Source organism: Caretta caretta, chromosome 3 (assembly GCF_965140235.1).
Source record: "Caretta caretta isolate rCarCar2 chromosome 3, rCarCar1.hap1, whole genome shotgun sequence".
NCBI classification, from domain to species: domain Eukaryota; kingdom Metazoa; phylum Chordata; order Testudines; family Cheloniidae; genus Caretta; species Caretta caretta.
In genome coordinates, this window is record NC_134208.1 from 106,593,798 (window position 1) to 106,617,619 (window position 23,822).

Sequence of the window (23,822 nt, forward strand, 5' to 3'; positions counted from 1 at the left end):
TTCTCACGAAGATCAAAATTGGCTTATGAATTGTCAGCCAAGTTAATTCCCCGGCTAAAATTAGATCACAGTGCTCAAACTCTTTTTTTTTTTTTTTAATTTAAAAAACCCACAAATAATTTTTAAAATACAAATTCACTTTAGATTAGTTTAAGCACTTTTAAATCTGCCCTTATTTGGGGGCAGAGTTTTAAAAACTGAGATGCTATACACACTTGAGCATGAGTATTCTCTTGCCTTCTTCTGTGTTTTTCTTCAGTAATTTAAAAAAAAATCAATGGCCAAATTATGTACCTCTGAAAAGTGACTACTGCACGTACACAGTAGCTAATGTACTTCTCATACGTCTTTCTCCTGGTTTCCTTCACATCATTGTGTGTCATACAGGTAGTGAGGAAAATACCATAATTTCTACAACATTTTACGTTTCAAAAGATTGTGTGCAGACACCTGAAAACACAGGAATAATAAATGTAGCAGTTCCATTCATCCTATACAAAGAATATGACTAAATGTTAATGGATCGTTGTGTCCCAATGCATAGCATTCTTGCTAACCAAAATCTTTGCAACTGTAACAGTGCATCTATTTCATCTCAATGTTCAGGGTTCTACTAATTAAAGTAAGGCCACATTTTAAGTAAGGCGGTGGGGGGGCATTTATTTAAATATGGTTTTAAATAAAGTCATATTTAAAGTAAGGGGGGGGCATTCCCCCAGGATCTATGATAGAGAAGCCCCAAAACATTGTGGCAGAATGCCCACTTTTAGAGGACACTACTACTACTCTAATGGTATGTCTACATTGCAATCAGGTGGTGTTATACCAGCACAGATAGCCATACCCAAGCTACCTCATTAAAAATAGCAGAGTAGCCATGACAGCATGGATTAGCCACTCAAGGACATACACAAGTCCTGGGTAGGCTTGTTGAGCGGCTAGCTCATGCCACCATGGCAACATGCTATTTTTAGCAAGCTAGCTCATGTATGGCAATCACGTGTCCTGACTGGAGTATAGACGTACCCTGTGGGTATGTCTATGCAGAAAACACACACACCTGGGGCTGCCCTGGGTCAGAAACTCAGCCGCTGTGCCACGGGTCTTTTATTTCAGCATAGACGTACCCTAAATATTATGAGATGCTGGGACCCTTATTGCTTGAAGGTTCAGGATAATTTGTTAATCCAGCCCTCAGATGAACAACTAATACTTCTACCCACATTATGATAGGTCCAAAGAACTGGATGGAACTATCAATAGAAGGTTTTTTTTTTGTTTCTTCAAAAATTTCTTCTTCCATTTAAAAAACAAACAGTCACACACAAGACAGTGGGTTCTGAGGAAATTAGAATGCAAAACAAAAAGACAATTATAATCACAAATCCTCCAGACTAAAATAAAATTTTAATTGTAATTTAAGAGAATTCAAACAAGAAAATCCTCTGATGATTAACACTGCCACTCCGTCCTCATTTGCCTTATTCTGCCTTTGATTTTGCAGTATAGATTATGTAACATGTGAAAGTCATTATGTTAATTATAGATCCAATCCTGCAACCACTACTCATGCAATCAGTTTTTTGGTTTAATTGGGACTACTCATGTGAGTAAAGTCAGTAGGAAAAGGCCCAAATTTATATTGATTTGTATGGATGAAGAATGTTAAGGATAAAGAGGCCACATTAACAAACCAAGGGCTTGTCTACACTTACTGGGGGATCAAGGAGCAGCAATCAATGCATCGGCGGTCGATTTAGTGGATCTAGTAAAGACCCACTAAATCGACCGCAGATTGCTCTCCTGTCGTCATTGCGTAGTGTGGACCCCGTGGTAAGCAGATCTAAGCTACATTGATTTGAGTTATGCTATTCACGTAACTCAAACTAAGTAGCTTAGATCAAATTTCCCCTGTAGTGTAGACAAGGCCTAAGTTAAACTAATCAAATCAGGATGTTTCAGTCTTATTTTGACCACTGTTTGAGGCTAAAATACATATTTATCAGGGTCTAATAAAAATACAAAAAAAATATTCATTTTTGTTCTTAATGGTTTATAATAAATGTCCTTCAAAGTCCTCATTTGAAGTCTATCTGTCTTACTTGTTAAATCATGGGACAAAAGGTCAACAGGATCTAAGCACATGCTTAGCTTCTTTGCAGAATCAGGCCCTTGCTCTTCATTTTCGCCCTTGTTTAACCTACCCATCACCACCAGATACTTTTACAGCTGGAAAATAGTCCTAGAAAACCCACTGCAGTGGACACCACTATAGGTCTCTTGATTAAAATGTAGAACGTGCTGTAAAAGCACTTGCTGGCCACCACTCCACCACTAAAAAATGGAGCAAAATCACTTGCAGAATGAGCTCAGCCCCTGTTTACCCTAAAGACAGAATCTATTTCCAAACTTGGATGTCTAGTCAGCAGCTTGTCAGCCTCATGCAGTAACCATGCATCTTCAGACCAGCCACCAGATTTGTAACACTAATGTGTTAATTGCAATCTGTCCTACTGAAGAGCTAAACTGCCAGAACACTGCCATGTGGTACACACCCCAGTAAGAAGCCTTGTAGCTTATTCATTATTAATGCACTTTCAAAAATGCTTTCAATTTCCAAAAGCTACTTCTTGGGTTAATATTTTATTTTGGTCAAATAGTAATGAATAGGGATTTCTGTCCCACTTCTGTGCAAACAACGTAAGAGTCACAAGTTATTAAAAAAGAGCAAGCAAAGGAACAAAAGCTGCTATGTATGTTGCACAGCATGGCTTAAAGAGTGGCACAGAACAAAGTTTTCATTCTGCATTTTTTTTCCTCCCCCATATAAGTAAATTTAACATAGGAAATTTATAAAACAAAGTTACACTGGGGGAAAGAGTGAATTTTTTGAAACCTGTAATAGACTGCAACAAAGGATAGATCCGCTTCACTATGGCACTCAATTCATTATTTTTTAAGTAGCACAGTAATAATTTCAGAGACAAGGAAACTTGTGGCTCATGCAGAGCAGTTTACATACCTAATAGTAATTTTGCTTTCCTGTCATCACTTTCATAGCTCCTTACTATCACTTAGATAAAAGGAGTAAGAGTGCAAAACAAGCACTTCAAAGAAAGCCAGGTTTGTTACACAACTTGATGAAATTACAAGTACAATTTGTACAGATTCATTAACATTTCCAATACCGTATAACTAAATTAAACCCATGGCAGTTACTTGACCTCTTATCTTTTTACTCCTCCCACCCCTTCTTTCCAATCTGTTTGTCTCCACTGTACAGTTGCAGTACACAGAGGTTATTACTGTGAACTGCAGATTACTCAATTTATAAATATGTTTTGCTCGGGCTGTCACAATATCTAAGCCATGCTCAGACTTATTGATTATGGCAGATAATCCATTGTTCCCATAACACAATCTTCTGCACCTGTGTATCCTATATTTCCAAGATAATGCCAATTGGTCTGCAATGCTTCAGTGTTGTATTTCTTTATGCTGTTAATTTGAAACATTTCATTATTTTCTGGTTATCTTATTTTAACGTCCATGACATTTTCTCTTGATTTGCAGATTTCTTTGTAGTGTTCATTATTGGCCTGAAGGTGTATAGCATTGTAAAATTTCACCAATGGAAACATTCAGCATTAATTCTATGCAGTTCTTTCACAAAAATATATTAATAAAAAGGATGTGTATTAAGTAGTTATTAGTAATCAAACAGGAGAAGTGAACGTCCCATCTTAATAAATTATTAAACAAAATCAAATATCACACACTGTTGATTATAATATAATGGTAAGCTTGGAGTCAAATGGAAGCCATGTGAGGTTTGATATAAGTCAGATACTGAATATCTTCCTGTTTCTGGCATGTAAACATAAACACACATATCCTGAACAACCTACAATATACAATCTTTATAATACTCAGACACAAGGAAGAATTAAGTGATGATTTAATCTTTCATGAAAGTTCTAATGTGGGATACATCAAAAACTTTTCTGCATCTAGCTGGTTTTCAGCAGTGTAACTTCCATAGTCTTAAATGGGAACTATGCAGCTAAAATCACCCACAACATTTTTATATTACTGATACTAAGGAAATATGGAATACACATATAAAAAGGGAAATTTCCTCCCAAGAGCCATAAATATAAGCTGCCCAACAACTTCTTTTATATCCTCACCCTTATTCTTTCCCTGTAAGCCTCTGGCCACCAATAATAAAAGGTGTGGGGTTTTTTCTCTCCAAATTTTGAAACTCTCCTGCTTTGGGAGACAGAAATCTTTTGATAACTTCCCTTCCGTAAATTCTTAAGATAAAATCCTGACAATCATTGCCAGTACTAAAGCAGATGATTTTCCATTACAAATTTTCGTTGTAGTCCATTGCAAAATGTAATTGATATCAATTTTCCCGTTAGATCTCATCAATTTTTATTCTGTTTCAAGACCACGCTGTTGGTTTTCTTTATTAAATTAAGTGTCTGACTAGGATTCACAATATTTTGAAATAGAGGTGCAGTAACTAGTAATTATTTCAGGTGATGTAACTAAATTGTGTGCTTCAGGTAACACATAAAGAAATAATATTGACTAGGGTTTGTCCCCCCCCAGGCATTCTAAACACCACTGAAATTAGAAGCCTACCAGTTACATTAATAGGAACCACATCTGTTTGGACCGCTTGTGCTTGCTGTCGCATTTTCTCCTCTGGTGTCGGCAACGGAAGTGACTTGGTCCAGTTAGTTTGGGTGTCGATATCACAACATTCATTTGAAATGGGTGTTCTACTTCTCTTGATGCTAATAAGCTTTTCCTCTTCTGGGGAAGGTACTGAGAACTACAAAAAGAAAGGTATACAACAGTATGAATTTCTTATAAGAAAAAAACGTCAAGCCAAATTGTGATAGCCTTACTGACAATGAACAGTACTTGACACTGCAAGTAGTCTCATTGCAGCCAGCAGGACTACTCGTGGAGTGAGATACTACTCAGCAAGAGTAAGGATATCACAGCCTGCCCATAAAAAGTATGGGTATGCTCCACTGAAGGCCAACGGGAATCACTTCATGCAGAGGACTGAGGTCTAAATTGCTTTAACAAATCTCAACCCTCAACAGATTTTTTTCCACCACTGAAGCTTATAACAAACCTGCATGCGTTAAACAATGGAGAAAAACGAACAAACACTGTCACATAAGGAACGGCAGCTTGTATGCCACATTTCAGCCCAATTTGATTTAAAAAAAAAATATAGCTGAGGTAGAATAGATTTCTAATGAAAATGGCAAATGACCCTGAACTGTAAGTGGGGTTAACCTGTATTGCTACAGGACAGCAGAACAAAAAGGGAAAACAGTGTGTTTGTTTGTTTCAGTGGGGTAGTCAGAATCTGTTTGATGGTGAGTAACATTATTTCCGTTCAGAGGTTTTTCCTCTCTCCTTGGTTCACGGACCAAGGGTACATATCTGAAGCACAGTTTTGCCCTGTGTGTGATAAGCTGGTGATAAGCTCCAGTAACCTCCTTTTCCTCTGGTTACTTGACACTGTCAGAATCGATAACTGTCATATTGAAACTATGTGGTGCTCTAGGTTTCAGCAGTCATCAGGCAATCACCACCAGGGGCTGCTCCAGTATGAGAAGTGACGGAGCTATTCAGTTAAGAAGCTTGCCTTCTCTTTCAAGGAAAGTACTCTGACAAAAGGTACAGACAATATTTTTCTTTTAAATGAAGCTGTTGTACACGGGAGTGAACGGATGGAGGGGAAACGACAGCATCTAGAGGGAGAAAACACTATGGTGGAATCCTCATTATCCAAAGATCTGGGGCAATTGCCTCCATTTTTCAGAAAAATAAGGGTTCAGAAAATTAAGAGGGAAAAAAATGAATCGACCAGCCAAATGAGCAAACAAATATCAGGGGTGAAGATCCTTGTGAAAAGTGATTCAAAGCACTATTTGTGCTGACTGCAACTAAAATGCTATTTCAATGGAAGCTGCTCTTTCAAGCTAGAGGACACCTTTGTATTTCTGTTAAAAGGGAGTTTTGGAAATTTGGGGCTTTAGGGGGTGCAGTGGGAAGTCAAGCTCCAGCTACAGATGATTTTTTCCCATTGTACTGGCTTCTTGAAGCACACAACTTCCCCTTCTTCCTATTCCTGCTCCCAGGGTACTAACCGTGGTAGTGGTGGTATTATTTGTTTACACTTTTCCACATCAGTGTCCTGAAAAGGTATCACATTTACAAAGCTGTGCACAGCTTACCTGCTGAGAGACAGCAGCCTGGGTCCGTTTGCATTGAAATGGTTCATCTCTAAATTGGCCGATTATAGGAGATCACAGATTGCTTGCCAACTACGGGAGTAGGCTCTTTTAAATATTTCAAGGTCATCTACTTTTCTAGGCGAGTGCACACAGCCTTGTATGTAGATTAGATGAGTGACCGTTCTAATTGCAGGAATATCTTTTATCAAATAAGGCACATTACATCACAGTGGTAGTGCAAGGGGCATACGACGAGATTATACTAGCCATATAGCACATCTGTATAGCCATAAACACAGAGTATATCTGAAATAACAGAAAGCAACTTTCCCATTTTAAAATTGTAAAAATTGTAAAAATTCTCTGCTTCATGCTAGCTTTTCTTTTGGACCAATAGGGCCAAATTTCAAGGTATGGCTTCTAATTTGTAGGCACATATCTTTGCACGAGCTACTGTTTGAATGCTCAGTTTTTTGTTGCACATGTAAATGATGAACTTGGACCACATACAAATTTTTCACTGATGTGCGCCACGGATATTATAGAAAAAAATCTGAACTAAAACAGAGGTTGGAGTGAGATCTCCTCCTTGGAAAATCTGGCCTACAGGAAAATAGACTCAGCAAGGCTGTTTCCTCTGTGCTCTTCATCATTGTGTTGTGATTCTGTCCGTCAGTGTTCCAATTACCTATAAAATGGTTTCTCTTCCTCAGAAGATGTATACTATTTGCTTCAAAGACCTTAACTGGCAACTGACTCCAGGCTGATTATTTCACAGCATGTTCTGCCTAAATTCCCTGTTTACTCTTAATCTCCTAATAGAGACAGACTGTGCCCCAAAGGTTTCTAGAAGGTCACCTGGAAGTTCTGTCTTCTCAGATGACAAATTAAACCTCTAGAAACTTGCCCTTACAATAAAAAAAACCTTGAAATGTCTAACCATGCCATTCACCCTGCAACCATTTCTATGAATAAAACTCCTTTGAACAGATAAGCAAAACTGAGATCTAAGGTCTATGCAGAGCTTTGGATAAGAATAGTATCAATTCAGCTTTCTATTCATGTATCTCATTGTCCTGTTTGCAGTTTCTTCTCCAGGCAAATACTAGTTTGATGGCTTCAAGTACTATTCTGTAAAAAACACCCCACACAAACCAAACACCTTTACATTTCTATCCTGGTCAATCCACAGTTTGTGTAACTACTCCATTTAGTGTGTGTACTCCACACTCTTTTTTGAATCACTACTACTTTCACTATGAATTTGCATTCAATTACATTAAATTTGTCATCTACTGGTCCAGTTAGTGGCAATCCTCAAATGCCTCTGAATCTGGGAGAATCCTCATTATTGATTATATGTTTACCATTTTCAGTCTCACTTATCAACTTTGCTATTGGTATCTCAGTCATTCACTTCCTATTATAAACAACATCTGAAACCTAACCACCTCTCTGTTGCCAGGCAAGGTGGCTGGAACTTCTTTTCAGGTACAGTGAGTATTTCTTACATTACTTATCTCAAAATGGACAACCTGAACAGACTTATCTCCAGTTTTCTTGACTAATTCACCAGCCCCTTAGCCTTTGCCCCAGAACTCTTATCACTCACTGTCTTGTTAAGTTTCAGAGTAACAGCCGTGTTAGTCTGTATTCACAAAAAGAAAAGGAGTACTTGTGGCACCTTAGAGACTAACCAATTTATTTGAGCATGAGCTTTCGTGAGCTACAGCTCATCTTCATCCGATGAAGTGAGCTGTAGCTCACGAAAGCTCATGCTCAAATAAATTGGTTAGTCTCTAAGGTGCCACAAGTATTCCTTTTCTTTTTGTCTTGTTAAGGGAGCATTTTTTTGTGAGTAGAAATGACTTAGCTACAAAGAAACCATCAAGTCTTCTAGTATCACCTTTATCTCCTTCTCTTTTCTCTGTTGCGACAGTGCTTCTTTACTTATTTCCCTGTGTATTAGAATTCTACCATTTGAACAATCTTTTGAAGATAATGGGTGGGACCTTCAAAAGTGCCAAGTGATTTAGAGGCATACCTCCCTTAACTTTCAATAGGACGAATGCCTCTAAATCACTCTGGCCTCTTGAAACTCCCATCCAACATACACATGAGTTTTCCTTTTGGACAGTACCCTTTTGTTAATCTCTTCATTACATTATCTCCTCAGTGTCTTACTGTTTCCTAGACAATGCCCCTTATGATATTTTGTTTCTGCCATGTGGGCACAACAACATCACAACTGCCAGCCTGTCACATCCTTGGGGTATTAAGAAGCAGGAAGCAACATAATGCAGGACCTATGGCTCTCAAAGCAGTACAGGCCTCTCTCAGCCTGTATACACTGAAGGAAATGTCACCAATGAAGATCAATATAGTTACAAGAGCCAATTCAGCAAGTCCAGAGCTCCCACAACTCACATCAATGTAGGGTTTTCCAAGGGGCCTAGGGCAGCTAGGCATCCAGTTCTTTGAGATGCCTTGGAAAATACCAGCTTCAAATCTCAATTCCCATGTGTAAATACTATTAATAAATTTGATTTCTAAGGACTGCAGAATGCTGAAAAGAAAAGGAAACCAACAGCCCTGATGAGCCAAGTGACAAATATATATTTTCTGCCCCATTAACAAGCGTGAAGTACTTTTTTCTACCCGTTTGTTGAAATAAAGGCACAGTATGATGCACCTCTGAGTCCATGTACTCTGTGCAACTGGCATTCCTTATCGTCAAATCATGCTCGTCCAAATCACAATATTTGAAAGCTTTTGATCACTAATAGAACTAGATCATTGTCATCAAATAGCCATTAAATAAAACATACAGCTCATCGCAGAAGTTTAAAGAGAAGCGAGTGTTAACAGGTTTGCAAAGGCCATGAAAATGTGTTAGTTTATCAAGTAAACCAAGGATCCTGAGCTGCAGACAACTGAGCTAATGCGAAAAAAGGGCATTGCTGGATTTAACATTACTGTTGGTGGTGGTTGTTTTTGTTTGTTTTTACAAAGAAAAACAGCAGCAAGTGAGGAACAAAGAATAAAAGCACAGTAAGAGTCCAGATATGCTAATGCTACAGTAACATCAAGCTGCAGCTAGGACAGCTGGATGCTTCCATTGTGGCTAGGTACCTTGAGGCTCCATGGAACCAAGGAACAGCAGGCGCTAACGCAAGACTGAGATATGCAGTCTAACAGACTAGACTGTTGAGTGAGAGAGAAAGAAAGAAAGAGAATGAGTGAAAAAGAGAATGAATGAGAAAAAACATGTAAAAAGACAAACACATTTAAAGTATATAGCATAATACACACTTTCAGAAAGCAAGGGGGAATCAGCAAAAACAATAAGGAGTCTTTGTGGCATCTTAGAGGCTAACAAATGTATTTGGGCACGACTCCTCGTTTTTGCCGATACAGACTAACACGGCTACCACTCTAAAAGGGGGGAGTCAGTGACCGAAGTAACACCTTCTTATTTCGAGATCTTTGTTACTGGGAAATCAGATAAGCACTGGCCATCAAAAGTACTGAGAATGATGGTCTTCTTTTACAAAAAGAGAATCAATAAGACCAATCAAGCCTTTACTGTTGAGATTTAAAATACAAAAGGGACAAATTCATCCTTAATGAACTCCACTTAGGCCTTGTCTACACTGCCATTTTACAGCAGTGAAACTTTCTCGCTCAGGGGTGTGAAAAAACACCTCCCTGAGCATTGCAAGTTTCAGCGATGTAAAGTGGCAGTGTAGACGGTGCTCCCAGCGCTGGTAGCTACTCCCCTTGTGGAGGTGGGGTTTTTTTACAGCACTTGGAGAGCTCTCTCCCAGCGCTGGTGCCGTGACTACGCGGCCACGGTAAAGCACTGCTGTGGTAACGCTTTAACATTGGTAGTGAAGACATACCCTCAGTGGAGTTACACAAGGAAACAATTTAGTTAATATTGTGGGTACTGTAATTTAGAAGCCATTCCAGGAGAAAAAAAGGGCAGTTTAAATATTTTGTAGTATACGAACTATCTTTCAGAAAACCATACTTGTTTATTCAGTCTCTCATTTTTTAAAAAAAAAATGGATAAACTCGCCTACAAATCCCTGACAGGTCAATAGTCACCTGGAATACCACATACTCTGCCAGTCCAAACCTTTCCTAAGCAGACAGTGTAGTGTTTTTTGATGTGAACATCATCCTCTGGTGACTTAGCCGAGAGAACTGTACTTACACTTGTACCATGATTTCATGTCAACTGTCTAGAAAAAAAAGAATTATCCAGCTACATCGCACAGTCTCCCAGAAATTTTTAGAGAGCATGGAAATGTCAGATAAGTCCATTATCTGAAATTACCATGCTCTATAGTATAATTTTCCTGAAGCAAAAATGGAGTAATGCCAATTTAGGGGAAGTTTCCAAACAGTAAATGAGAATTCATTGATCCATTCACTATTCTATTACTCTCCAATTACAACACTGAAATATGTCCTTCCTCTTGTCTGCCTGTTAAGCGTTTGCTTTGATTGCTTTTGATAAACAGCAGATATCATTAGAAACCTTTCACGAAGAGGGGATGGTTTTGCTGTTTGAATCAGTCTTGCTGCAATATGGAAGAATTCTGAGCTCAAATCCAGACTGTTGCTTGAGTACTCTTCTAACCCCATAAGTGAAAACTCATGAGCTCAAGTCCAAGTTACATCTACATTCTTAGAAGCCTTTAACTTTTTTTTACCAATGGTATTAAACTTCAGTTTTAGAGAATGGTTTTTGAGAGGTGATAATTCAAACAAAGTAAAATTCTAGAATATCACTTTAAAGTTAAAAAAAAAAAGGTTGCTCCAGATGCAAAGATGAACATGAACCACTGCAACTGTGAAGTATGAAGGGAGAGAGACACTGCAAGTTTGCTAATGGGTAAAATCCTACTAAGGTTTAAGCTAGAGTGAGAGAGCTAATGGTGCTCAGTTAATTAGTGCCACTAAAAGCTGTGTCAACCTTGCCTCTGTCTATCCTCCTTCATACTAAACCATGCTTTGAGTAACACAGATTAATAGGAAGTTGTTTTAATTTAAAATAGAAAAGCTATTCACTCAATGAAGTGTACTCATTGATAGTTAAACATTTCAGAATGCACAGACTAACCGAACAAAATATTAGCAATTCCTTTATTAATAATTTTAAAACAACATACCACAGAAACCTTAAGGATGACAGTGTTTAGTCTCTAAGCAGAATTATCCATGGCAATTAGTCCTTAGTAGGTCTGCTCACCTATAAACAACCTTAACGTTACATCATACCTCACTAATTTTACAAATGCAGTTCTGTGGACTATCTATCTATAAGGACCACAATACTAACTAGGACAACCAGATACTTAAAATAGCTTAAACACACACACACACACACACACACACAATTTTACACACACAGAGGAACAGCTATGAACATGTGCTTTTTATAATAAAAAGCACATACTATATGATGACTTCTAGTGATTTCAATAGGTCTTTGCAGATTATCATTTTAATGTGCTTGATATTCTTACTTCCATACTGCATACACAATGGCTTTAAATGAGATGTTACAATGGATACTGTTAAAGCACAGAAAGAATAGTTGAAGTTTCTACAAAGCCACAGCCTTGTCATTGATGTGAGGCAATGTGGACAATGGAAGTGGAAAAACTATATGATATTATCAGTCACTTTATATTGAATTCAAAAGACCTGCAGACCTCACAATATAGACACAATTTATATACAGACACACAGACACAAACACATGGTATAATGTCAGTATTAAAACAGGCAAAAAGAGAAACTAAACTACAATAAAGATAAGGCTGTGATACGAACTGACAAAAGAATTCCAGGTTATTGCTGAGCAGGCAATATTTTGTACCAAGATACACAGGATACAATAACTTGGATACCACATGTGCTCCAACATTTATGCACAATGGGATGAGTTAGGGACAGGTTACCATTTCACAGATGGGAATGTTCTTGGTTTTATACAGTTAACTCAGAACTTTAGTTTTTCTATAGCTGAAATGACCAAAATCACATGAAGACTACAAAACCATCTTAACACTATGGCTAAACTGTCCATTTCCATCCCCCTTCATTTGTTTCAGTAATTTCCAGGTTCTGAAACAATTGCCCAGTGTTACTGAGCTGAGACAGGGAACATAATACGAAGCAAACTGACATGCAGTGAGCCAAACCAATATCAATGTGAGCTCTTTCATTCCCTTGGAATTCATTACAGAGAGATGGGATACATTAAGGCAGAACTTCTGAGTACTGAGTAACTTAACCACATTAGACCAGGGTATGAAGTCTGTGCACTCGTTGTTGTGTGAACATAGCCATGTTGTGTACCTGGGTTAATGGCCCACCTTACACTTGATCATAAAAAGATTAGTAAAAACTAACATGACCCTATTTCAAAACAGCTGCCATTGTTCATACATAAAATACACCTTCTCCCTGGAACATTACCAGGCCATTCACACTGTCATCCTTGTATTACACCAATGGGAACTTTATTTACATATAGATACATATAGTCAGAGCTGGGATTTTAGAAGAGCCTAAAGAAGTTAGGTGCTATTAAAAGTTGGGGATCTAACTCCCTTAAACTCCTTTATAAATTTCAGCCTATATAATAATAGGAAGAGCAGGTTTTATAGTCCGCTTAATGCATTCTTCCCAATCTCCTGCCTCCTTAGTAGGGCTGTCAATTAATCGTAGCTAACACAAGCGATTAACACAAAACAAATTAACTGGATTAAAAAAACAGCCATGATTAATCACAGTTTTAATCGCACTGTTAAACAATAATAGAATACCAATTTAAAATAATAATAAATATATTTTGGATGTTTTTTTACATTTTTAAATATGTTGATTTCAATTACAACACAGAATACAAAGTATGCAGTGTTCACTTTATATTATTGTTTTTGATTACAAATATTTGCACTGTAAAAAAAGATAAAAGAAAAGAAATAGTATTTTTCAATTCACCTCACAAAAGTACCACAGTGTGATCTATTTATCGTGTAAGTGCACCTTACAAATGTAGAATTTGAGAGCCTTCAAGTCCACTCAGTCCTACTTCTTGTTCAGCCAATCGCTAAGACAAACATGTTTGTTTACATTTACAGGAGATAATGCTGCCTGCTTTTTATTTACAATTGCACCTGAAAGTAAGAACAGGCGTGAGAAGTAAGAACGGGCTCGGCACTTTTGTAGCCAGCATTGCAAGGTATTTACATGCCAGATATGCTAAACGTTTATACGCCTCTTCGTGCGTCAGTCTCCATTCCAGAGGACATGCTTCCATGCTGAATTTAAATTGGTATTCTATATAGTTTAACAGTGCAATTAAAACTGTGAATAATTGCAACTATTTTTTTTAATCTCGCAATTGTGTGTTTTTTTTAATCGTTTGACAGCCCTATTCCTTACCTTTTGTTCAATTTCTTCATAATCATCTTGGTAACTTCCACAGGCTGCGCTGGAAGAAGAAGAGAAGGTTGGACCCTGAGAGTAATATTGAGAACTTCGATAGCCATCCCTCCGTAGCTTGTCACATTCTGCACATGGGAGGGGAAGAAACAAAAACACAAAAACAAAAAAAAAGAAGATAGATAACATTTTAATTTCCATTCTCTCGTATCCAGTGTCTAGTTTAACAAAGGCACAGGGATCAGTGTCACATCAATTTATTTTTCTCTCTCTAAGCATAAAACTCACTTGATATAAATGTATGTAGTATAAAGCTTGATACATATGAGTCTAATTGTAACTAAGCATTTTGATTCCTGTGTAATGTAATGTACAATAACAACGGATGCTTATCTGTCTGTAGTCATCCCTAATCTTTTTTTCTGGCCAGTTTCTAATATGAATTATAACACTAGACTGCAGACATCATACATATATTCTATTTTTCATTCAGTATGCACATTATATATAGGAATTACACATGTAGATCTGTTCATATATACATACACACATCTACTGATAGCATATTACAAAGGCCAATACCTATTACTTTTTTACTGTACAGCAAACCTACAAAGAAAATACATAATATTTACTTAGAGTGTGGTGATAGAAACTTCTACAGTACATTACCACTGTCAAACAGATTATAAGATACTATTTTGAAGCTCTATACATATAGGTATAGGATAGATATAGTTTATTTCAGGTGAAAGGAGCTCTAGAAATACTATAAATAAGAGAGAGAGCAAGAAAGAGAGAATACTTTTTTAAAGTGTGATCTGGCTCAGTGTCTTGACAGATGGCAGTGTACTTCAGTACGGAAGATGAAGGTATGCTAGCAACAGTGCGGGTCTCATTTGCCAGGCTGGTAGACCTCCATAATGTGCCCTATACTTGGAGTGAGGATATTGCTCACTACTCAAGCACCATCTGCTAAGTGGCTTTGGCATTGACCATTCATCTAGCCTCCCAGCCTGAGGAAGACACAACCATTACAGTGTTTTTAGAAAGAGAGGCAGGAGTACAAATTATAGGGATCCTTAGACCCTCAGGTCAGCCTCTGTCAGGCCACGTGGGAAGAGTGTAAAGTGAAGAGGTCTTTCATGTAGAGAAGGAATACAGAGTAAAACTGAGGGAGGGATAAAAAAAAACAACCCAAATTGGCCAAAAGCCCAGTATCACTTCATTTCCCTGAATAAAATTTCTGTAGCTGTGCTCCTGTCTGTGTACTTTTCTTAATTGATATTCAGCGTGATTGTCCTCAAGATTAACAGATGCTGGAGCATAAGGAAATATTAAATGTTCAAGATGCGACGACCAAACTGATCTGCCCAGTCAAACTGTGAGTTTTACATTTCCAGAGACTGAAATCTGAATCTGTTGAGAGATTAGGAAAGCACAAATAAAAATAAGTATTTATTACACCTCTACCTAAGTAACAAACATCTCCTGTACAGTGTGCAGTGTCATGACGCAAACAGCTTTTGTCCTTACTTACTGGAGAAGAGGTGTTTTGAGAATTAACAGTTTTGTGCCTGCTTCACTCCTTACCTTTTGACCTCTTTTTTTGTGTGCGCGCGAGTGAGAGAGCGCGCATGTGTATATTATATATTACATACATATATATAGCACACGTGTGTATATTATATATATATATATACACACACACATATATAAAAACTTCCATTTTTTCTGAATTGAGGGCACCTTTTAAGGAGGAATTTTGCTTGGCGAATCATTAAATGGAATTACAACTTGCAACCAGAGAATAATTTGGCTTTGTTTTACTGTTTATTCAGAAGGTTCTCAAATCTTATACTCTACCATCTAGATTTTCCCACTGATTCCTCTACTGTTTTCAATAAGATATCCATAAAGTAGTTTGTGGATGGCAAGGAACATCATACTCTAAGACAGCCTCCAAAGCAGAAAGCCCTTTTACTGAATACAGGAATCTAATTCCTTGAGACAAAGCCTGTTTTAAATCACAATGTTTTTAATGGAATGCAATACCAAGTTTCACAATTAACTTGGGGGGGGGGGGGGGGAAGGATTATGGCACATGATCTTTCCCGCCCCATGAACCTCATGAATGCATCATATTACAAGGCCACATATCCGGTTCAAGGTCTGGTGTTCTTGCTGTGAAGTCGCACAATTGTCTTGGTTGCTAAATCATGGCTTTGTACAATAAAGACAGGGTACTGTGTTTAGTGGGCCTTTCTGCTAGTATGTTCCAATCTATCCTCAAGAGCAGCTACTTTTTACCTCACTGTAACTAAACCGGGAACACCTAAGATGAAGAAGACAAATATGTAGGATGATACTGCAAAAGACAACAGACCCCAAATATTACCCCCGAAAAAAAAGAAGGTGCAGCTTTTAAAGATAAATTGCAAAGTAAAATAAAGAAGGTGTGTGGGCTGTAGTTGTTGTGAGTGTGACAGATGGCAGTTTCCTGCAATGTCCTAGTTAAACATCACTGAATTAAGTTTAAGTATTTTAGGAGTACACTGTATTAAAAATGCAATTGTTTATGCATAATTGAGGGATTGTATGTAATCTCATAAAGCGGGGGACCACAGCCCTCCAGGAACTAAGAATAGTGGGGAGGTGGTTAGACAAATTCAATCAGGTTGAAACACATCTAGAGAGCTACCACCACCTGGAGAGATGCTCACATATACTGGTTCAAACTGGATTTTCTAAGACTAACAGAGAAAGAAAGGATTTTTGATTAACCAGCTTGAGTAAAAACTGACTCAGGACCTTCTCTCTGATCCAGCAAATGGACAGGACCTCTAGTCCAAGGTGGGCCCAAACCTTAGGGAAGTGTTGGAAGGACTAATCACCAACCAGAGCCATAAGAACAAGAACGGCCATATTGGGTCCATCTAGCCAAGTATCTGGTTTTCCAACAGTGGCCATGGCAGATGCTTCAGAGGGAATGAACAGAACAGGACGATCAAGTGATCCATCCCTTGTCATAGAATCATAGAATATCAGGGTTGGAAGGGACCTCAGGAGGTCATCTAGTCCAACCCCCTGCTCAAAAGCAGGACCAATCCCCAATTATATCATCCCAGCCAGGGCTTTGTCAAGCCTGACCTTAAAAACTTTTAAGGAAGGAGATTCCACCACCTCCCTAGGCAACGCATTCCAGTGTTTCACCACTCTCCTAGTGAAAAAGTTTTTCCTAATATCCAACCTAAACCTCCCCCACTGCAACTTGAGACCATTACTCCTTGTCCTGTCCTCTTTCACCACTGAGAATAGTCTAGAACCATCCTCTCTGGAACCACCTCTCAGGTAGTTGAAAGCAGCTATCAAATCCCCAGCTCATTCTTCTCTTCTGCAGACTAAACAATCCCAGTTCCCTCAGCCTCTCCTTATAAGTCATCTGTTCCAGACCCCTAATCATTTTTGTTGCCCTTCGCTGGACTCTTTCCAATTTATCCACATCCTTCTTGTAGTGTGGGGCCCAAAACTGGACACAGTACTCCAGATGAGGCCTCACCAATGTCGAATAGAGGGGGACGATCATCCAGTCCTAGCTTCTAGCAGTTAGAGTTCAGAGATACCCAGAGCATGGGGTTGCCTCCTTGACCATCTTGACAAATAGCTACTGATGGACCTATCCTCCATGAACTTATCTCATTCTTTTCTGAATCTAGTTATAGTTTTGGCATTCACAGCATCCCCTGGCAATGAGCCCTTGTTAGAGTTAGGCGGTGATCTCTGGTAAGCTTATTAGCATGCGCGTAGGTTCTTTTATTGTTTGTAATATATTTTCTCTATAATGCTTTTATCTTAAGAATAAAAGTGCTTGCTTAGAGTGAACTGTGTGGTAACTTCTAACCATTGGCAATTACATTGTGTACCATCTCTGAAGAGGGAAGTACAGCAATCTTGCTTAGACAGTCTGTCTTTTGCTGGGAATATCACAGCATAGTGATCAGACTGTGCAGCATGGAAATATCGTGGTCGGGGTGGGGTTGATGGTTGAGGAGTCTCAAGTTTAGAGTTAGTAGCCCTTGCTAGACCACAAAGAGCAAATACAGCTTCAGTTGCCCTGAACTGTGACAATTCGTTTTTTAGTCTCTGTATGATTTGTAAGTAGAGTTGTCCAAAATTCTTCACATGGAACATTTTCCTGTTAGAAAAGTGGTTTAATCAAAATCAGACTTTTCCACAGATAAAGGCTGATTTTGACATAATTTTGATTTTCTGAATCAGAGAATCTAATGAAAAATATCCTTCCGACATGTTGAATTGTGGTGTTGAAATTTCCCATATTGACATATCCAATTAGATACTTTTTGGAATTTTCCATTTCACAAAAATTTTCTATATTTTGCCTTTTTGTTCCATTTTGCAATGGAATGTAATTTCAAGATCTTGACATTTCTTGTGAAAGGAAAACACAACATTTCAAATAAGTCTATTTATAAGGAAAAACTAAAAGGTTATTTGAGTGGGGAGGCACAGACAAGGATTTTTTTTTTTTTTAAATTAAGGCTTTGGAAATTAAAGTTTTCTCCATGCCCAAAGACTCGATGGATGTCTGGAGAACTAGCACATTTATAACATCAGAGATTATTATTATTAAATTTCTGGGTGGCCAGGAATGTGGTAGGTGCCTCACAAAACAAGTAAAACTTAGTCACTGCCATGAAAAGTGTACAGCAGGACACAAGTAAGGGCCATAAACAGCCAAGGGAGAAGGTGTGAAAAGGAGAGGATGTCCAAAATGGGTTACTCAGTGGGCCACGTACACTTCTCGATGAGATTGTTACTTGGATTTTTGTTACCTTTCCTCCCATCACTTTCTGTAAGCTTTGCAGCAGCAGTGAGTATTTTTGTGGGATTTGAATGCAACAAGAGAAGTGGCTTGGTAAATAAATTGAAACAGGGAATTCCAAACATAGAATGCAGTATGGGAAGAGGCACAGAGAAGCCTGTGAGAGAAGGAACCAAGGATAATATTGCTGCTTGTGTCAATGGCAGACTACAGAGGGCTGCAGAAGCCGCAAATGAAGGCCAGGTCAGAGATGAAGGCAGGACTATGCAAAGTTGAACCTTGAGGATGAAGACAAAAGAGGAGGTTACTTATCTATAACTGGAGGTTCTACGAGATGTGTGGCCCTATCTGTATTCCACACGTAGGCGCGTACGTGCACCATGCACCTAATCCGGAAGTATTTCCCAGCAGTGTCCATTGAACCACATGTGGGATAGTGCATCTCCTTGTGCTCCCATCCGAGAATATTAGATGTAGTGCAGGTTGATGCCACACCAGTTTCCCCTCATATGACTGCATACTCTTCTCCAAATCAGAGGGAGGGAGGGCAGATAGTGGAATAGATAGAACTTGAAGAACCTCCAGTTACAGGTAAGTAACCTCCTCTTCTTCGAGTGATGGTCCCTATGTGTATTCCACATGTGAGTGACTTGCGAGCAGTGGTCAACACAGAGGTGGGTGTGAGGATACTAATGGAACTGCCATCTGCAATACAATATGGCCCATGGTCACACCCACTACTGCCACATGCATTATGGCATAGCGTGCCATAAATGTGTGGACAGAGCATCATGTTGCTGCCCAGCAGTTGTCCTGCTATGGCACATCCACTACTGAGGCTGAAGAGGCAGTCTGCACCCATGTAGAATGGGCTGTTACTCTGCTGGAAGGAGGGAGGTTGGAGCATTTGTAGCACTCAAGAATGCACACTGAGACCCATTTAGAGACCTGTTGGGACGAGAGGGCCTGTCCCTTTAACTGTTCAGCAATGTCAATGAAAAGACTCAGCAACTTCCGAAAGGAACCTGTGGAGGTGGAACACCAGGACGCGTTGAGGGAGTGCAGGGCAGGGCAGGGCAGGCTTGTGGTTTTGGATGGAACACAGGCAAGTGGATGGATTGATTGAGATGAAATTCTGACATTACCTTAGGAAGGAATTTGGACTGTAGACTTAAGGAGACCAGTCTCTTGTGAAATACAATGGCGGGGAGGAGGGGAGTGGCTACCATCGTGGCTCATCTGGCCGAAGTGATGACAACGAAGAATGCCACTTTCCTAGAGAGGTGGGTCAGAGAGCATGTCACCAGGGGATCAGGGTGTGGTCTGCTGAAGGTAGAAAGAGCAGCATTAAGGTCCCATGGAGATGTGGACCTCACAACCAGTGGAAACATAATAAGCAAGCACCTCATGAAGAGCACAGAGATAGGAGTTTAAAGACAGAGGTGTCATCCACTGGCAGGAGAAAGGAGCTAAGTGCTGCCAAGTGTACTTGAATAGAGTTGATACTCCAGACCCACTGCTTTGAGGGCAAGAAGGTAGTCAAGGATGGTCATTGTGTCCCCAAAGTGCTGGTGGCAATGGGCCCACTCTATGAAGCATCTCCACTTAGAGCAGTAGCAGGTTCTGGTGGATTCCCTCTTGCTTTGGGTGAGGATCTGCCAAATCAGGGCAGAGCATGAGCACTCTACATTCGACACACATACAAATACCAGGCTGTGAGGTGAAGAATGTCCAGATTGGGATGGCACTGTCAGCCCCGACCTTGTGTAAGGAGATCCTGGAGTGTGCAGAGACAGACTGGTGGTCAGGTGGAGAGCCTCAGGAGGTTGGTGAACCAGAACTGCCAGGGCCAATAGGGAGCTATGAGGAGGTCTGTGGCCCTGTCCCAGTGAATCTTGTGAAGAACTTGTGGCAGATGGGGAATGGGAGGAAAGGCATGGTGAAGGAGAGGAGAGGAGGAGAGTGTCACCTCTAGTGCCCTTGCCTAGAGCTCCTCTGGAGCAAAAGAGGCAAAAAGGTCCCAGCAGAGCATACCCCACCATGCAAAGAGGTCACTGAGCATGGCATTGTGTATCAAGCCATTGTACATCACTGAGATATAGAGTTCTACTGAGGACTAGGCAGGTGGGAGGGCCATGAAGTGGGAAGGAGAGGAACTCTATGAAGTATCTGTGGTGGATGATCTCCAGAGCCCAATTCCATGGTGATTTTGCCCCAATTGTGGGTGAATAGGACAAGACGGCCCCTGAAAATGACTTGGCATGCGGCGCTTGGCACTGAAGGAGGTTCACTGCTCTTGACCCAAGCGTCAAAACTGGCCCTTTGCCTGTGGTTGGGAAAGGGTCAAGGAAGCGGTCATTGCGGAGGTGAAGAAGCGAGGCCTCAGAGCACTGATGCCAAAGTGGGAGCTTTTCCGGACACTGGTCGTACGTCGGGTAAGATGAGTGTGGCCACGGGAGAAAGGGTTGTTTCTGGTGTCTGTGTCAGAGGGCCAGAGCGTAGAGGCCAAGGGAACACAGCGTGGACCTCGAATCCTTGAGGGAGTGCAGGGTCTCATCCATCTTCTCCCTGAAGAGACTGGTCTCATCGAATGGGAGGTCACTGATTGTAGTTTGGACCTCTCTAGGGAAGCTGGAAGATTGGAGCCACGAATCCCTGTGCATGCCTGTGCTGGCGGCTAGTGACCAAGAGGCAGCGTTGGCTGCGTCCACCGGTCCTTGGAGGGCCACTTTGTTCACCAGCATCTGGAACTGCTCCTGGAGTTCTAGCAGAAGCTTGTCCTTGAACTCTGCTAGCCTGTCGTAGGTGTTAAAATCATACTTGGCTAGCAGAGCCGGGTAGTTTGCAACACAGAACTGCAGTCATGAGGATGAAAAGACCTTCCTGCCCATTCGGTTCAGTCTCTTGGCCACCTTTTGGGAGGGGCGGACTTTTGCAGCTGCTGCCATGTCCGTTCTGCAGCCACCTGAATGACCAGGGAGTTGGGAGCAGGCTGGGGAAATAAGAAATCAGCCTCCTTAGCCAGCACAAAGTACCACCTCTCTGCTCTCTTGGGTGTGGGTGCACATGAGGCTGGTGTGTGCCACACTGCATGGGCTGGTTCCAGGATGGTCTCACTGATTGAGAATGCTGCCCTGGAGAAGCCCTAAGCACTGTCATAATTAAAAAAAGTTCTTGGAGTTATAACTTTGTAAACTCCCATGGTTAGTGAGGGCATCACTAAATGAAGATGGATAGACAAAAAAAAAAAAAGAGTAGAGCCAATTCTAATTCTTGAAACCAGAAACTCCTAATCAAAACTGATGGAACTGTAGCTATACCTGTGTATGCTTATTTATAGGCTCATACAGCATCTTTCCAGTGCTGATCCTTGTTTCTCTTCTTGTGTTAGTAATATTTACAGCTTCAAGACCCTACACTACAAAAATAACTGTTTAAAAGGTGTTAGGTGTTTAAAAGGTCAGAAGGTGTTATAACATGGTTTATTCTTGCGTGTGTGAACAGGGGAAAAAAAAGTTTCAACCCCTGTCAAAGAGCCATGCTTTATCAACGGTTGTTATTGCGGTGGTTTTGTTTGCTTTGTTCACACAGACTGGGTTCATTTATTTAATTAATTAATTTTTAAATTGTGATGGGAGAAATATGGTCAGAAACCTCTGAAAGGCTGACAGGTCATTTTTACATTTGTAACAAAAAGGTTAGGTGTGTTTCTGGGAGGTATATTACAGAAGGAAATGTTTTTAAACAGTCAACGGTGCTATATATAAGGCTGCAATTTCGTAACGGAGGTCACGGAATCCGTGACTTCCACAGACCTCCATGACTTCAGCCAGCACTGGCTGGGAGCTGCAGGGTCCCCCGCTGCCTGCAGAGGCGGGAAGCTGCAGGGTACCCCCGCCGCCTGGGGTGGTGGGAGCCCCCCGCAGCTCCTGGCTGTTGCGGGTGGCAGGCAGACCTCCACTGCTCCTGGCTGGCAAGGGGGACCCCCAGGATCCCCATTTTGACATGGATATTTTTAGTAAAAGTCAGGGACAGGTCACGGACTTCCTTGAATTTTTTATTATTGCCCGTGACCTGTTCGTGACTTTTACTAAAAATATCCATGACAAAATCTTAGCCTTAGCTATATATAAGCATTTTCTCATGATTGCTGGACCTTTTACTACCACACACACTGTTATATTCTGGTGCACGGCAAGCGCCAGTCACAGACAGTGCGTAAGCTGTTCACAGTACTCTCCCCATTATACAAGGCTGTTGTTCAGACGAGGAATTTTGTAGATAGTATTAGTGTAGTGTGTCAAAGTGGAGTTCACTGCGAGGCTTCAGTGGAATTCAGTGCAGCCCTATAACAGAATATTGTACCAAAAAAAAGAGAGCTAAGAATTGTTGCACAACTAAGTGAGCTGTTTATCTTTAAATGTTATTAGCATCTGTTGGACAGGGTTAAAGATCAGACTCCACTTGAACAACGGGACCTGTTGATTGCAAATTCTTAACAGCCTTTGTGGTGTGTACCCAGACCAATCCTATGAAAATGCTAGAGAAAAACTCATAAACCTGGAAAAGATCCTTTGTCATTTCTGTACTAGAGACAACTCACATCTCAAGTCAAACTGTAGCTGACCCTCAAAAGTTAATGCACAGTAGTAACTAGTGCATACAGAGGCAATTTACTGAATTTCAAACAACTTGAGACCATATTCTTACACCACAATTTGAGTCACAGATCAATTGAGTGAACAGAAGGCACAGACTTGATACTCATTAATTCATTTGACATGGTATTACTGTGAAAAAACAGGATTAACTTATGCACTGTCTGTCTAGTCAGACAGAGACACTGCATTTCTCAATGCCAAAAGAGAGTGCATGTATGGGGGGAGGGCTGGGAAGGATTTTTGTGCAGCTTCTCCTCTGTTTCAGTCTTAATATTTCATACCAGCAGAATTTCTAACAACTAAAACTAATCTCCATACCTTGAAAATTTATGTGATGCAAAATTTACTGCAATGTAGAGCAACAGCTAAACAGACAGTAGAACTGAACAGTGATGTGGATTTACAGTCATTTTCTGAATATTTTCCAGTTATATTTGCTATAAATTCCAAGAAGATACGATCTCCCAAATTGTCATGTGTTTTTTTTTTACCTAACACAAACCCACATAGCTTATGTGCTGTTTTTGTGCCTTCAGGTACATACTACACTTTAACCCTTTGGAGACTAACATGTTATAG

The 23,822-nt window shown here is 40.1% G+C and overlaps 1 protein-coding gene across 12 annotated transcripts in view; it reads right to left on the minus strand.

Moving 5' to 3' along the window:
- The window catches only part of NHSL1 (NHS like 1), a 258,713-nt gene that overhangs the window by 23,415 nt on the left and 211,476 nt on the right, over positions 1-23,822 (minus strand). For 8 of the 12 annotated variants that reach the window (XM_048844379.2, XM_048844378.2, XM_048844375.2 and 5 more), the window contains exons 3-5: positions 13,740-13,867; positions 9,405-9,476; positions 4,654-4,846 (exon numbers count right to left, since the gene is read on the minus strand). In XM_048844379.2, the coding sequence (XP_048700336.2) occupies positions 4,654-4,846; positions 9,405-9,476; positions 13,740-13,867 (393 nt within the window). The remainder of the gene's footprint in view (positions 1-4,653; positions 4,847-9,404; positions 9,477-13,739; positions 13,868-23,822) is intronic. The other 4 variants (XM_048844377.2, XM_048844376.2, XM_048844382.2 and 1 more) reach the window with 1 other exon arrangement.